Raw genomic sequence first — 17,565 nt, 5'->3', positions numbered from 1 at the left:
TCTGCCTCTCAGCAGGCCGCTGCTCCTCTTCTGCTGGTGGGTCGCAGGCCCGCCTACCTTGCAGGAGTGATTGGAAGCTCTGTTCAGCCGTGGGCCACTGGGCCTTTTCTGCCGGTGGTCACCGTTCCGCCTACCTGGCAGGCGCGGGGGGTGGGGGGCGGCTCTGCCCCTCAGCAGGCCGCTGGGCCTGCTCTGTGGATGGTCACAGTTCCCTCTACCTTGCCGGCGCAGGGGGAGGGGGCGGCTCTCGCATTCAAAAATCTTAACACCAAATAAACAAATAACCCAATCAATAAATTAGCCAAGGAACTGAACAGACACTTCTCAGAAGAGGATATACAACCAATCAACAAATATATGAAAAAAATTCAACATCTCTAGCAATTAGAGAAATGCAAATCAAAACTCCTCTAAGATTTCATCTCATTCCAGTCAGAATGGCAGCTATTAAGAATACAAACAAAGGCTGGGGTTGTGGCTCAGCGGTAGAATGTTCACCTATCACATGCAAGGCCCTGGGTTTGATCCTCAGCGCCACATATAAATAAATAAATGAATTGTGTCCAACTAGAACTAAAAAATAAATATTAAAAAAAAGAATTCAAACAACAATAAGTGTTGGCGAGGATGTGGGGAAAAAGGCATACTCATACATTGCTGGTGGGACTGCAAATTGGTGCAGCCAAACTGGAAAGCAGTATGGAGATTCCTAGGAAAACTTGGAAAGGAACCATCATTTGACCCAGCTATCCCACTCCTCGGTATATATCTAAAGAACTTAAAAACAGCACACTACATGGATATAGGCACATCAATGTTTATAGCAGCACAATTTACAATAGCTAAATTTTGGAACCAACCCAGATACCCTTCAGTAGATGAATGGGTAGGGAAACTGTGGTGTTTGTATATACATACATACACACACATACACACACACACACAATGGAATATTACTCAGCATTAAAAGAGAACAAAATCATGGCATTTACAGGTAAACGGATAGAGTTGGAGGATATTATGCTAAGTGAGGTAAGCCAATTCCCCAAAACCAAAGGTGGAATGTTTTCTTTGCTATGAGGATGCTGACTCTAGAGGGGATGGGGGCAGGGAGCATGGGAGAAATGGAGGAACTTTAGATAGGGCAAAGGGGAGGGAGGGGAAGAGAAGGGGCAGGGGGGTAGGAGAGGATGGTGGAATAAAATGGACATATATATGTAGACATGAATGGTGTGAATCTACTTTGTGTACAATCAGAGACTTGAAAAATAGTGCTCTATAGGTGTAATATGAATTGAATTGCATTCTGTTCTCATATATAACAAAGTAGAATAAATAAATAATTTAATTCAAAAATTGACTTTTAGTTTTCATGTAAGGCACCAAAACATGTAAAAAGATGAATATTGACGTCATGATTTTCTTTTACAAACACTACTACATCTGTGTTCCCTATTATCCACTTTCACTGGTATCACTTCAGTGTATTTCTCCCAATCTTTAAAAATATATTTAGATGTTTGTGTATGCGCTCTTTGAATATGTTGGTAGTGTTTTGTGCCATTTATTTAAAAAAGAAAACACATTAATTATTGATACAGTAGTTCTTATTTTCCTAAACTCGCCTGATTTATGACTCTCTTAGGATCTCAGTAATTATTTTGCAGTATTCATAGGTTAAGAAAATACATAAAAATTCTATAATAATATTTAGGTCCAAATAGCTTAATAAGTATTTATGTGTTAACAACTTAATATCCATTAAATATATATAAATTGCAAGAAAATATTATTTTTCAGTTCATTCTAAAATAACCACAATCAATTAATAATGGGAGGTGTGGTGTGTGTGTCCCTGTTGGGCAGCCCTGGGATCCCTATTGGATGTTGCCATGTTCATTGCCTGTTCCATTCCTATTTTAGCTTGGTGCTTGATTTTTATCACAGCATGGGAAAAAAAAAGATACCAAAAGGAATCTAGCACAATCGAATGTTGGAACTGTGAACTTCTTCGAGTTCATAGTTCCCAGGGTGCTAACAGACGCCTGGTATGACTATGTTCCCCTGGGGTGCCAACTGCGGCCATGGTTATAAATTTTGCAGTTCACTTTTTTTTTCCCCACAGTGTGCCTTAGAGATCTTTGTTACACTTGAAGATTTACCTCACCTAAAACACTGCAGAATCATCCAGAATACGAGTAGATCAGTTTGTTTATACATGTTCCTGTTGGCCATTAATGTTACTTTTAGTCTTTTGTAATTTTTTAGTGAAAAACCTTGCTATATGCCTCTTTGTTCACCTGGGTGACTTGGAGAATAAATGATTTGCTGGGCCATATGCCAGACACGTTTTTGTTTTTGTTTGTTTTAAATTAAGCTTGGTCCTCTTTGAAAGAATGACTTTCCTATAGTCCTTTGAAATACGTATGATGGATATAGTAAGTCTATGGTGGCTTGGCAGACACAGCCAATCCATCATGGCTCTCATCTCTGAGCCTTCTACTGTATTGGAACCATCTTAACAGTCCTGGTGTGGGCACACAAAATGGAACTGACTTGTCATTCCTTGAGCCAGAGAGGAGTTGGAGAGACAGGCTGAAGTCAGGCAGAGAAGGCCTACAGAGTTCAAAAGATGTCAAACTAGGAGCATTCAGAAAACATTTATATTTCAGATATTATTGGTTAAGTGACTGATGATTGGTCTCTGTGAGAAAACAGCAGTGTATTGCTTTCTGGTTGCTGTTAATTGTTTCTTGCCTTAGTATAAAATATCCTATTTATTTCTAGCAAAGTAATTTAATCAAGGGAACTCTTTTATTATTCTCTTCCATGAAGTTTATATATTGAAAGATATGGTCTACCCATTAAATTGTACTTATTCAGTAAAAACAGTGTCAGCACCAAACAAGCACTTATTATTTTTACATCCCAAGCATTGTATCTTATACTTATTAGCTTTTTAAATCCTCACAGTAGCCCCATGAGTTTGGTACTATCACTTTTTCCATTTTATAGTAGTTGTGGTATTTGAGACACAGAGAGTTTAAACATTTTGCACAAGGTTACAGAGCTGGTAAGTGATGTAATGAATTAGTTGTCTACTGTTCAATTATAACTATGTGATTTCTGCTTAGAAGGAGATAATGAGGATTCTCAAAATGAGTCAATATAATTTTGACCAGAAGTAAGGAAACTTGCTGTGTAAGTTTGTCTGTGCGACATGGTTGGGGTAAATGTACTTTTTTGTTATTGTTGTTGTTAGACTTTCCAGTACGTTGAAACAGTGAGGAATCTCATTATTGTTTTGAAGACTAAAGAGATCTGACACCGTAAATTAGAAACTACTGATTTGGTTAATTAATTTTTCAGTTTCAGAGAAAACAGGGAAAGTTCATCAAAGAGAATAAATGCGTTGTGGTGCAAACTGATCAGGTGGGAGGGCACAGACTGAGAGGTTAGGAGCTACTCTCTGCAATCCCACTGCACAGCTGGCTGCTCCACCACTTATTATCAGGTGACCTCAGGCAAGTTGTTTAACATCATGAGCCCCAGATTTCTCATTGACAAATGAAGTGGCTGTGAGGACTAAATAGGACAGCACATGGGAAGTCTTGATGAGCACCAGGCACTTAGTATGCGCTCAACAAAGGCAAGCTTTTTATTGAACTTTATGGGTATGCATTGACATCCCACAGTAAGGATAATATGGAACCCTGCAGTTACTAGGTGACACAAAGGAGATAGAGTGAGGTGTAACAGATGGTAAGTTTTTTTTTTCCTCTTCTTTCCTCTCTAACATCAAGCAGGCAGGGTGCCCCATGAGGGAGGACTCCCTGACCTCATGATGGATTCCCCAGGGTATCCTTTTTATCATCTTTATAAACTGTATGCATAGATGACTCTTCCTGACATTCCCTGAACAGGTTCAGGAACATCATGTTTAGTGATCTCAAAAGCTGCCTGGCTCTCAGCATGTTGAAATGACCTTTGTATATGGCATGGGGTGAGCTGGCCACTGGGACCGTTTGGTGTCTTCTTCAAATAAAATGCCCAGTCGTGACATGATTCTGAACTATTCAGGTCTTGGCTTCTTTGTTTTGTGGTAAAACTGATTTTTTCCTTAATATGACCTCAGGCCTCTGAAAATAAGATTTTAAAAGTCATTTGTTCTCCGCTACTGTAAAGAAAAATATCGTCTCCGTGTGAGATGGGGCTCATCCTGACTTGGCTCAATATCCATCTTAGACGAGGCTGCTCTGGAAGAGGAGCTGGGTGCTGATGCTATCCAAACTGTGACTCTGAGGTCATGGATGTCAAATGCTCCAAATCTTTAGCCATCTGTGGTTTTCCCAGAATTGCTCAGGAGTCAACTAGAGTTGCTAGAACATCCCACTTAAGTGCATATCTCTCCTTTATCCTTCTAGCAACTGTATGATTCAGATATTACTCAGAAACTGTTGACCTTCTAATTTATACCATTGTCTGTGTTATTATTATTGTTGAGTTGTTTGTGTTGGTCTTTAGAGGGTGGAACATTGAAGAATATCTATGGAATCAAGGTGGTACCTTGGAATTCTTTTTAGTTGTTAAGTAAACAAATTGACCCACAATCTGTTTTATTTTTTCTCTCCCTAGCACTGGCTTGAACCTAACAAGTCTATCTCCAAGCAAATGAAATGTAAGTGTCAATCTGGGGTTTTACTTTTGCTATGAAATATCCAAAGATAGATTCTGTTTCTTGACAAAGTTTCTCCTGCCAGGAGAAAAATGGGTAGAGTTGAAGATATTGGGTGAGCAGGGGCTTCTCTCTCCCAGTGAAGGCTGGGTATCCTCTTCCCCATTTTCTGGACCTTGGCACCCCCTGCAGTCTCTAGCCCTGTTGTCCTCTGTGCCTCTTCTCCCTGCCATCTTGCCCTCACATTTCATATTCACACAGGAGCTTTGGAACTGGATGGATAACTATCCCTTAAACATAATCACCAGGAACCCTGGTTCCTTTTCATTGTGGGTGTGGCTAGTAAATGGTTCAGGGTGTGGGGGTGCAGTCTGGAGGGGGATGGAAGAAGTGGGTGTGTTAGGAAACTAAAATCTTACCAATAACTTTACTAAATTTTGTTATTAGATTTTACTCCTCCAGCTCCCCAAATGAAGTAAAATATGTTTTTCTTGGTAATTGTCTTAAAGTTCTGGTGTTCTGAACACACCCTCTCTAGAGTCCTTGGTCATCCACCAGGAATGTTGTGAAGAAGGCATTGACAGGTAGTCCTGGGAGATGTGGGGTTTTTTTTGTTGTTGTAGTCATATGCACCAGACTATAGCCAACCTGCTTTTATTTATGGTTTGGAGGAAAAGTTCTGAAATGCACCTCAGAAATTCATTGCCTTCCCCCAAATCCATTTATCCCTCTCTATGTCAATTTTCCCAGGACTCTGCAATGTAGGTGATAAATCAGTTTTTCACCGGAGATCAGATTAGTATATATCATATCGTCCATCATCATTCAAGGGGTTCTTTTCTTTCTCAAATATGATATTATTCTGGGAAGGGTTTTCAGGTGGGAGAAGGAAGAGACTGAACATGCAAGGGCTTAAAACTAGCAACCAACGTATGTATTCCTTAACCTTCTTCTTTTATCCTTCCTTCTTGTCCCTCACCTGCCTCCCCCCATTCTTTGAGAACAAATTCTGTCTGGCCAGTGCAAAGAAGGGTTTATTGAGATGAGAACAGATGCAGATGCAGGTGTAGGAAGTCCAGGGAGGCTAGGCTGTTGGGTGAGGCTGGAACAGTGTTGGGACAAGGCTGAAACAGAGTTGGGGCATGCATCCCCATAAAGATAGAAAGAGCCCAGGAGACCTCATACAGTATGCTATGCAGGAAAATGAGAACTGATGCTTGAGAAAAAAGTAGTTGATACCTAGCTTTTGTTCCTTAGCTTCCAAAAGTTTATATTTTTATTTATATATTTAAAAACATTTCAGCTAAGTTTCCAGATTATTAGTTAAGATTACTTTATTAATTAAGTAGTCTTAATTAATATTAAATGTTTCTTTGACTTTGGTTCTTAAATGTCATGGATTCTTTTTTCCCATGGACCATAGAAATTTTTGAAATATAATTTATTTTTTAATGTAGTTCAACATGTAATAGAAGGAAAAATTAAAAATTGTAAAATATTTAAACTTGTGAGGATTTTGCTTCTTTAAGAGCTTTGTCTCCACAGTTAAGCAACAGCTGACTGAAAGTATGTGATGTTTTATAGAAAAGGTTTAAAGTTTGGCATTTGACCACTGGCCAATTTCAATCTGATGACAAATGGGATCTGAGTCTGGAAATAAGAATAGTGTAAAAGTCAATTTCCAAACCAGATCAGGTGACTCACAGATTCCAGGAACTAACAAGGGTCTTACCCATCACCCAGTGCCCTGTTGTGTTGCAAAGTACACTAATGAACCAAAAAAAAATATGATTTTTTTCAAGATCACAAACCTAGTTTTGTTGTGGTTGATGATGATATCTTTTAGCATTAAGAATCTGTGTTCTGGAGCTATTAACTTTAATGTAAATTGGGAAAAATTTAAAACTGGAGCTTATACATTGTGAACCTAGAAAAGCTGAGTCCAACTCATCCATGAGTTGCAGAGCCCCAGGAAGTGTCTTACTAAGGTAGGGACATGCCTGTTATGTTCCTGTTGCTTTTTATTAGGCTATGCTTATGTTATTCCTTGAAGAAATTTTTTTCACATTCCCATCTGACTCACACAGGGAAGTGGACATTCAGGTTCTTTGTTCTGATCCTTTTTTTTTTTTTTTTTTTTGAGGTGGGGGCATCAAACCCAGCTCATTACACATGCAAAGCACACATTCTACCACTAAATGATATCCCCATCTCTGCTCTGATCCTTTTAAGAGCTTCCCATTATGGGTTTTCCTAGAAATGATGTTTCCCAGGGTTGGCTGAAGGTCAGCTGTCCTGATTAACAAACCCTTTTACAAAGGCTTTATTGTTTCTTAGTAGTTTTAAAAGCGATATCATGTTGGTGGTTTTTCAAACAGTTCAGAAAGGTTTAAAAAGAAGACCAAATCTATTTCCTTTCTTCTCTTCCTTATATACCCAAGCCCACCCAGAAAGATAACTATTAACACTATATTTAAAAATTTTAAATGAGCATATACTAATTGTACATATTTACGGGCTACAGTGTGATACAATTGCAATATGATCAGATCAGGGTAATTAACAATATTTTGCATGTCCTTCCAGGAATGTCTTGGTATGTATACATTCTCCCATCATATATAAGGCCTGTTGTAGATAGCAATGCGATTGACCTCTTTATACTGTTTTTCCCTTTTTTATTTTTTAATAATTAGTTTTGGAGATTTTGCAATATCTGTGGTTGAGGACTGATATTACTTTAAAACTGATTTTCTGATTAATTGTATGCATGTATATAATTTACTTATTTTGGAAATAGAGATTGTTTCTAGGATCTTGCTATTACAAATCATACTGCAGTAAACATGCTTGTATACATTCTTGCTTCTTGTAAAAGTACATCTGTACTACAGATTCCTAGAAGTTCAAGAGACATACACACTTTACATTTTTAGTGTTAAAATTCCATTCAAGGAACTTGTAGCAGTTTATTTTCACTAATGTTGTATGAGAATGCTTGTTTCCTCTAAATCTTATTGAAATGGATATAATTAAGTTTACTTTTATGATGACATAAAATTTATAAAGGAAGAGAAATATTTATTTAATTAAAATCTAATTAATTATATGGTTAGTTAATCAGGTATAATTTTTTTTTATTGGTTGTTCAAAACATTATAAAGCTCTTGACATATCATATTTCATACATTAGATTCGAGTTGGTTATGAACTCCCAATTTTACCCCAAATACAGATTGCAGAATCACATCGGTTACACATCCACATTTTTACATAATGCCCTATTAGTAACTGTTGTATTCTACTACCTTTCCTATCCTCTACTATCCCCCCTCCCTCCCCTCCCATCTTCTCTCTCTACCCCATCCACTGTAATTCATTTCTCTCCTTGTTTATTTTCCCATTCCCCTCACAACCTCTTATATGTAATTTTGTATAACAATGAGGGTCTCCCTCCATTACCATGCAATTTCCCTTTTCTCTCCCTTTCCCTCCCACCTCATGTATCTGTTTAATGTTAATCTTTTCTTCCTGCTCTTCCTCCCTGCTCTGTTCTTAGTTGCTCTCATTATATCAAAGAAGACATTTGGTATTTGTTTTTTAGGGATTGGCTAGCTTCACTAAGCATAATCTGCTCTAGTGCCATCCATTTCCCTGCAAATTCCATGATTTTGTCATTTTTTAGTGCTGCGTAATGGGTATAAATTTTTAAATTGGGATACTTGTTAAATCAAAGTCTTATTTCTCCTTTGAATTTAGGAGAGACACTAAATTTTATTTTTTAAATTAACATTTGGTAAAATTGACTTTATTTTGGTGCAGAGTCCTATGAACTTTAACACATCAGTACAATTTTATGACCAGTACTATAGCTGGAAAAGAATAGTTTCGTCACCCCAAAACTTCTCTGTAGTTAATCCCCGAGAGACTGATAATCACTGATCTGTTCCATGACAGTAGGCTTGTCTTCTGAGAATCATACAGCTTGTAAGTTTTGAGAATGATTTTTTAAACTGGGCATAATAATATTCACTCAAGTTGTTGTGTCTCTTAATATGCAATACAGAAAATTAATGAAAATAAAAGTTAGTCTTTGAAGAGATCAGGAAAAATTATTCAGCCTCTAGGAAGACTGAGGGAAAGAAGAAAAGAGAAGGTACAAATTTCCAATGTCAGGAATGAAAAGGAGATATCACTACAGACCCCACAGAATAATTCTAGGCATGTAAACCTGAGAGCTTAGATGAAATACATTAATTCTTCAAAAAGCAAGAATTACTAAAACTCATCCAATATGAAATATATAACTTGAATAGTTTCATAGCTATTAAGGAAGTTAGGTTTAAAAACTTCGAATTCCCTCACTGTTGCTAGTGTTGCTGCCAGAATTCCCTGTCCTGCTCCTTAAGTTGTAACCAGAAATTTTTCCTGGAATTTTCTCTGTTAGAGCTGATGCTAACTTCTCAGGTCCTGACCAGAGGATGCCAGGGGAAAAAATATGAACTCATTGCTGGTTCAGTGGCCTTCTGAATTCTCATGTCTGCCTGCTATTGTTTGTTTTTCAGTTCTTAAGTAGTTGCTGCGTGTATTCTGCCCAGATTTTAGAGTAGTATTCCATTATATCCAGAGTAGATTCATTCATCCTACCTGGAGTTGGAACCTTAAAGTCAAACTTTTTATTATCCCTTGTCTATCAGGTCAACATGCAGATAGCCTGCATAATTTGTCTGGGCAGTGTTGAGAAAAATATCGTCCTCATTTTTCTATGCCACAGCATGTCCATAGGTACAAATACGAACCAGGTTGATTCTTTTCTTGTTTTTCATGAGTATTCAGATAACAGGTACTTTGCAAATAAAGTATCAACAGCAGCAGCACATTTTGAATGTCTTGTTTTCAGAGTTCTTGCTTTTCATGAAGGAATATTGCTATGCAACATTAACAGTGATTATTTTCATTTTTACATGTGGCTTTCAGCCTTGATTCTGTAACAGTGTAAATGTAGCCTGTATGCAAACATGTGGTGGCACTCACTAGGAAGACAATGTACTCCCTATAGGATCTATGTTGCTGCACAAATTATCATAGCATGAAAAGTCTTAAAAATTACATGCTACAATTTGGATGTTAACATATGTATGTTGTTTCCATAGGATCAAATTCAACTTGCTTGTGAGCATCCATTGAGGGCCAAAAGTTTAATTTTGTCACTTCAGGGTAGCTCAGGATATGCTTGTTTAAAATTGATCTCTTTCAGTCAATTCACAATTTAAATATAGTCACTTAGCAGTGCATATTTCATATTGGGGTATATTTCCCATTTCAAGAGCTTTCTCCTTCTCTCCTCCCTGCAATGGCATCATGAGGCAGGAGGCATTTAGGTACCCTTTTGATAGCAAGGGACCTCTGTCATGTGTTCAGTCCTCTGTGTCCTTATCTGGCATGTTCCTTGGATGTTAGCTTCTTTCTCCACTCAATCATCTCTGGATGTCACTAGCCCCACCTGGTCTTTTTCTGTGTCTGTCTGGGGCCGCTGAGGCTGTGGTTCTGGCTGTGACCTTAGTAAGCAAGTCTCTAGATGTTGCCCTTCTTATTCCTACTCCAGGTCTCTTGCTTGTTGGATTTTAGCACATCTATCTGAATTTACCACTACTGAGCCTCAGGAAACCTGTGGATACTGGCTATGGCCTCCTTTGTGTGTAAACACACCATGCTGCTAGTTCTCCAGTGCTCTCCGGGGGTTCCACAAAGAAACATTTCCCCTCAGTTGCTCTGGGATTTCTTTTATCTGGTCCCTATACTTCACCCTATTCAGTCATGTGCAGAATGTTGAGGGGTGATGGATTCCTTTTTAAAGATCTAGATAGCATCTCAAACTTGGCTTATCCTAAGCTCTCTACATGTCTTCCCTCCCCACTCCTTACCTCCAACTAGTAATGGATCTTCACCTCACATACAAGATTAAGATTCTAAAACCATAGCTTTCTTATCCAACAACATCTATAACTGTTTCTCAAATGTAATAAAAGTGCTATTACTTACAATAACCATAACAAGTAAAAACATAAATTTCTTACAAATAAATGTACATTTTTTCTTTTCTTTTTCTTTTATAGTACTGGTGGTTGAACTCAAGGCCTTATGCATGCTAGGCAAATGCCCTACCATTGAGTTATACCACCAGCCCACAAATAAATGTAATAAGAAATGTTCAAGATCTAGATAAACAAAACCATGTGGAGTGCTACTGTGGAGTTACTATAGAGTATATTTTTTAAAAAAAGCTCAATAAATGGAGTCTTCTCATGTTTTTGATTAATACTGCTTATAAAATCAGTTCCTCACAAATTAATTTGCAAATAAAAATTTCAGTGAAATTTGTGATGGCACTTAATAGTGATTCTAAGCCTTATTTGCAAAAGGAAATGTTTAACAATATATAAAAAGAACAATGATGGAGGCATTGTTCTGTTAGATTGCAAATAAGAGCCTATAAACAATAGGAGCAATAGTAATTTAAAGTCACCTAGAAATGGACACATGTAGAAATATTTTGAAAATATTTTTTTTCCTTTTTTGCCTATTTTTCTTTTTCTCTTTCATGTGTATGTGTGTGTATGTATGTGTGTGTTGCTAGGGTTTGAACTCAGGGTCTCATGCATGCCAGGCAAACACTCTACCAGCCCTATACATAGCAATTAAGATATACCCCGGAATGGCAAAATAAGCAGTGGAAAAGAAAAAGACAATCTTCACATTGATCGAATATTTATGGCAATATGGGTTATGATAAAGATAGTATTTCATGTCAAACACAGAAAGATTATTCAAGGCATGATTGGGGGGTAATTTTACATTTGGGAAAAAAAATTGAAGACATACCTCATACCATACATGCCATATAATTAATTCCAGATATATTAAAAATCCAATCAAAATAGAAGATTTGTGGACTAGATGAAGAGGATTGAGGGGGAGGGAGGAGGGACAGGACAAGGGAAGGCAGTAGAATGAATCTGACCTAACTTTCCTATGTACATATATAAAATACAGTGAATCTCACCATCATGTGTACCCACAAGACACTAAAAATATAACTATAAAATAATAAAAAATTCAATATATTTTATAATCTATAGAAGCTTCTGGTAAAAATCTAAGAGTACTTTTTGTACTCATGGGGCAGATCAGGGCTTTCAACCAAAAGGGTGAAACTCAGAAGTAACACAATGAAATTTGTGCAAAAATTAAACTTTTGAACTAGAACATCTGGTTTGTTCACTGCACATTAAAACCCAAGAAAAATAGTGAAAAGAACATTTTCTAAACATACAACATGCAATAGTATGCAGAATGTATAAAGTAGGACACTACAAACCAAAACATAAAAACAGAAAAATTGTGCAAAAGGCTCATAGAAGAAGCACAAATAAATGGCCAATAGCTCACAAACAGATCCCCAGTATCATTAGTAACAAAGGAAATGAAAATCAAAATGAGATCGTTTTGTTTATTATGTTTGAAAAATTACAAATATTGATGATATCCAGTAAATGAGGATGAGAGTAACACTTTTGATGTTACTTTGCACTGGTAAAGTCATTTTGGAGGGAAATTTGGATGTATCTTTCATGAATCATTGCTCCTGTGTCTCTTGATCCAGCAAGTCAATTTCTGTGAATCTCTCAAAAGAAAAAAATCTCTCAAAAAAAATCATTCACACACACACACACACACACACACACGTGTGTGTGTGTGTGTGTGTATAGATAGATAGATAGATAGATAGATAGATAGATAGATAGATGCTCATTGCTATATTGCTTGTAACATTGAGAATTGAAGCAATGGAAGGCCTAGCAATTTTGTCAAGGCTAAATAAATGATGTAGAATATGCATAGTTATTAGAAGAATGAGGCAGACATATATGTTAACATAGAAAGATTTATTAGATATATTTTCAAGCCAAAAAAGCAGATAAAAATGCCACGTATAGAATAACTCATTTACATTAAAGTAAAATACTATTTGTACATAAGGATATAAGTACATAGAAACAGGACTGGAAAGGTGGATACTGTCGTTACCTCTGGGTAAGTAAATGGTATAGAGGGACATGAGGCTTTTACATTTTATTATACATTATAGTTATATTTTACTCAGGTCTCTTATGATGAGAATATATGCATATATCTCTTGGTTATAAAAAAGGTAAAATAGATAAAAGAAGAGACAGCTTTATGCAAAAATCAAGATAGAAAGAGAAAGGAAGACTCAAGGCGTATTATGTATTAAGAATCAAGGTGCATTATGTATTAAGCATATAAAAATAGGGACTTAGATGAAAGCAAGCCCACTTACTCTTCTAATAAACAGGCTCTCTGCTTAATCCTGGCTGGTGCCTGTCTGAGACCTGATTAGCTCAGCAGGGTAGTTAAGATCATATTCTTGCCTGATTTACCAGACATTGTATTGCTCCCAAGCACCCTGGAGGGTTAGGTGTGCTTGGAAATGGCCTCTACATGCCAATCAGGGTGGGAGGACCCCACCTCTGCATGATACATGGGTCCAGACTCAGTTATAGTAGCAATCCTGAGCCAAGCTGCGGGATGATGTCTATGTCTATGGTGCTCCTTCCTTGAATTCCCATGCCATTCCCTGGAAATCTGAGATGTTATCTTATTCCTTATACCCTCCTTAACTTTCTGGCATCCCCCTTGGGGCTATCCTATGAAGCTCCCTCACTGGTGAATGATTTTGACAGAGAGAGAGAAGGAGAGGAGAGGGAGAGGGAGAGGGAGGGAGAGAGTTGACATTGATTTTGCTTCAGTGTAAGCAACAGAAGGAGAAAAGCTGTAGATCCTGCCACATTCAGACCTAGCTTGGATGCTTGACTCTCACCTGGATTTGTTCTTCCAGTTGCTCCCCATGATGAATGTATTAGTTTTCTAGGGCTGCCATAACAAGTTATCACATACTGGGTGATTTAAAACAACAGAAATGTATTCTCTCACGGTTCTGGAGGCCAGAACTCTGAAATCAAGATGTCTGCAGGGCCAGGCTCCCTCTGAAGACTCTAGGGAGGAAGGCTCTAGGGAGGAATGCTCCCTTGCCTATTCTAGCTTCTGGTGGTTGCCTGCAGTCTCTGGCATTCCTTGGCTTGTAATGCATCCCTCCAGTCTCTACCTTCATCTTCACATGGCCTCTCCCTGCATTTCACTGTGCCTTTGTGGTCTTTCTCCTTTAAAGAATCAGCCATTGGATTTAGGACCCCTGTACCTTAGTAGGACACACCTTAATTTAATCATTTACATCTGCAAAGACCATATTTTCAAATAGGGTCACAATCTGAGGTTCAAGGTGGACATGAGTTTTTTGGGGGGTGGGGGTGAGACTGCCCAGCTCACTACACTGAACAACCACTGTCCGACTTCCCAGACCCTCAGGATTTGTCTACTTTTTGGTTGGCCTTTATGCCTTTGTTTTGTGGCTCATTTTTTTCTTCCACTTTGTGCATGTTTTTTTTCCCCTGAAGTTGATCATATATTTCTGAAAGTAAAGCTTTGTATATTTTGTTTCTCCAAATGCCTGTAGTGACTGACAGTGACTCTGTCTCCAGACCTTCTGGGCCAGCCTATCCTACTGCCCTCATTCATACTCACAGACATATCTAATCATATCCCAGTATTGAGTTTGGGAGATTTCCTCACCTGGTCCATGGCCTAATGGACTGTTCATGTGATTAGTTCATAATAAATGCTTGTGGGCTAGATTATCATGCTCTTTATGGGGAGCAAGTGGAAGAAGTTCAATAGAATGAAACCCATTGCCAAAATCCAAGTCCCTAGCTGCTATGGTTTAGTTTTGGTGGTTTTGCGTCTTCCCAGTTTTTTTCTTCTTCCCAATGCTTCTTTTCAGGAAAAGCAACTGTGATTTTTGTTCAGGCCATGGGGAGGGGGTACGGGGAGTCCCAGAACTTCCAGTTCTGAAAGTCAGTTTCTCTCATTCTGGTGATAGTTCAGTAGGTAAGGCCAGGTACCTCTTTCTGTCAGATTGAACTGTTTCATCAAATTTTTCCGTTTGATCTATCTCTTAGAATGTTAATGCAATTTGGGCCTATAAATGGTTTCCATGTTGTGCTCTTTATTTTCCAGTGTGGAAAGAGGTCAATGGGAACAATCATGATGACAAATCCCTTTGTTTTCATAATGTGCAATTCTAAATGCACATTTGACAAGACACAGATTTATAATTTTATCATAATTCTTATGGAATAGTGGGGGTGACATTGATACCAATTTGGTTGAGTGCCATGAAGAGTCCTTGGGCTCTAGGGAAGACCCAGTGCTCCTCCTCATGGAGAGAAAGCAGAGGGACAGGAACTTTTCCTGGAGGAAGCCTTAGTTCACTAGGATGATAATTCCAGAAGCTTCCTTCTTCCTTCAGGGTTTCCCATGCTTTTTCCTAATGGTCCACATGAATCAAAATTCCATTTGTGTTGGTAACACTGATGTCTGAATGAGAGCCGTGATGGGCCAAGAGATTCCATGCTTGCTGTAGGAGTACTTGAGGTAATTCAAACATGGGCCAGGTGGGTAGGAAAACTTTGCGTTTTCCTTTGGTTGGAGATCCTTTATAATGAGTGATTTGGGTTGCAATTTTAAAAAATAAAATCTCAGTACCAAGTTATGTAAGTTGGTTATGGATGTTATTGTTAGCATTATAGGTTGATTTACACCTACCAACATGGGTCCAGTTGGTTACACAACATCAACAACAAGCAGGTGCTTGGGTCTCTTGCCTTCAGAAAGGTGCTCTTGATAACTTTTTGGCTTAAGTTCCCAAGTCAGTGCATTCTAGTGAGGGCATCAAAATCTTCCTGTAGTTGTAAGGACTGCCAAAAATCTCTTCATCTGTCACTTATCTTATAACCATTTCATTGTCACTCCTCCCTGACAGATGATAGTCCCCCTGTATTCTTTTAATAAGGTAAAGTGCCAAATGAAGTTGAAGGGCATCACCTCAACCATGTTGCTCCCTCCTTGCACATGAGAGTAATCACAACTTGGCTGTGCTGAGTGTTGAGTAGCCATTAAATCACATCATCTTTACCATGGTCTCTGTGGACAAACCTGACTGCTAGCTGAGTGGCCTGCAGGCTAAAACATAAGTTTCACATTTGAAATGGTTGGGGGTAAAAAAAGCAACGATATTTACTTTCTGGTCTCTACAGAGAAAGTTTACTGACTCGTACTGTCTGTGGTTGCTTCCATCATTTCCCCATTTTACAGATGAGGAAATAGAGGCCAAGAATTTTAAGATTGGCTTTATAAATTTGTTCAGATGATGAACTTGGGACTAGAAGTGATGGATCCAATGTCTCTTTCAGAGCATCTTCTGAACAGGCATAGGCAGTCAGAGAACTCAGGGACCAAGGATTCGTAAGATAACTGCTCAGCATCCCAGCATCCCCTGAGAGTTCTTAGAGTATATGTATATGTGTGTGGGCATGCCTGTGTGTGTGAAGAAAGCACAAGTGGGAGCCATAAGAGGAGGAGGATGACTTAAACACAATTAAAAACACTATCTATGCATTGAAAGCAGAGGTGACACAATAGCTATCATTGCAGTAGAAGTGATGGGGGAGCATCACTATTGTTGATGCTGATGGCAGCAGATATTGTTAAATAATAATAATCCTTTCCAAGTGAAGAGAATAGGCATTCATGCAGTCTACATTCTCTGTGGCTTTCCCCCCACCTTAAACATATCCCAAGAGTCCTCCTTCATTGAGTGAGTGAGCAGTGCTCTTGCTATCAGTGCTCAAGTGTTGTTTTGCCTGTGTGTTCACAGTGCTTTCAAACTGTTTAGTTATTGAATGCAGCACAGATGCCTTCATTAGTGTTATTGTGCATGCCATGTGGACAACAGGGATATGGGGGTGCCATCTTTTGTCCTTACTCTAAAGCCTCCCCAGAAAAACATGGGATGGAGGATTCATTTGCTCAGGAATAAAAAGATATCAGTTGTATGAAGAGGCCAGGAGCCCCCAATGCCTCCTTGGTTCTCCCATAAAGAAAGCCTCAAATTTGTGGGGTATGAGAATTTCTATCTGCAACATCAAACCCTTTGCAGGTTCTGAAAGTCAGAAAAATTGATCCCACTTGTTGTTCTTCCCAAGAGTCTCAGAAGAGGAAGGCACAAAATATGTTCCAGGTACAGGAATTTCCCTAGGACCTGCCAGAGCTGTGGACGCTATCCTTGAACTCTGTTTACAGGAGACTTGGGGAGATTTTTCCTGGCTGTGAGCCAGAATTATATGAGAAAGATCATGAGTGTGTATATATTTCCTGAAGTTATGCTTTTTATTTCCCTATGATTCTTTATGATGATTCGAGAAAGATTTTTGTATGTTAAGGAAAGCTGCTAAGTGATGTTTCTCTCTCAGAAACCCTATTTGTTTCTAAAAAGATTTGAGTAGGGTTGTTGGTTAAAAATAGAAACTTCTTTTTTTTTTTCATTTCCACCAAGGAGCCTGCTCAACTAATCATTTCCTCTCCCCAACTTCATTTCTGGGCAAGATCTCAACAGAGATGAGAAAGTCTGTCTCTGCTTTATAAATGGCTAGACCTCTCCCCATGTTCTCAGTGTTAACCAGCCACCAAAATAATGATCCCTGGGATATGCTGATACAAAAAGGGGCCACTGAGCTGCCCTGAGGATATGCTTGGCCTCCTGTCTGGCAGGCATGGGTTGGCTGGGAGAGAGAAGCCCTGCTGTTTTCAGAGCAATTACATGCTCCTGGCATTTAAGAGTGGGGTTTGCATTTTTCCTTTTCTCTGCTACTCAGTGGTATTCTCCGTTTTTAGCACTTACATGGCTGAGTAAA

The 17,565-nt window shown here is 38.5% G+C and overlaps 1 protein-coding gene across 4 annotated transcripts in view; it reads left to right on the top strand.

Moving 5' to 3' along the window:
- The window catches only part of Frmd3 (FERM domain containing 3), a 267,360-nt gene that overhangs the window by 151,114 nt on the left and 98,681 nt on the right, over positions 1 to 17,565 (top strand). For 3 of the 4 annotated variants that reach the window (XM_015506081.2, XM_015506082.2, XM_048800413.1), the window contains exon 3: positions 4,636 to 4,678. In XM_015506081.2, coding sequence (XP_015361567.2) covers positions 4,636 to 4,678 — 43 coding nt within the window. Of the gene's footprint in view, positions 1 to 4,635; positions 4,679 to 17,565 lie in introns of those variants that run through there. The other variant, XM_048800414.1, reaches the window with a different exon arrangement.

This window comes from Marmota marmota, unplaced genomic scaffold (genome assembly GCF_001458135.2).
Source record: "Marmota marmota marmota unplaced genomic scaffold, marMar, whole genome shotgun sequence".
In the NCBI taxonomy this organism is placed as follows: Eukaryota; Metazoa; Chordata; class Mammalia; order Rodentia; family Sciuridae; genus Marmota; species Marmota marmota.
The sequence above is the reverse complement of the archived record's forward strand: the minus strand, read 5'-3'. Positions and strand labels throughout refer to the sequence as shown.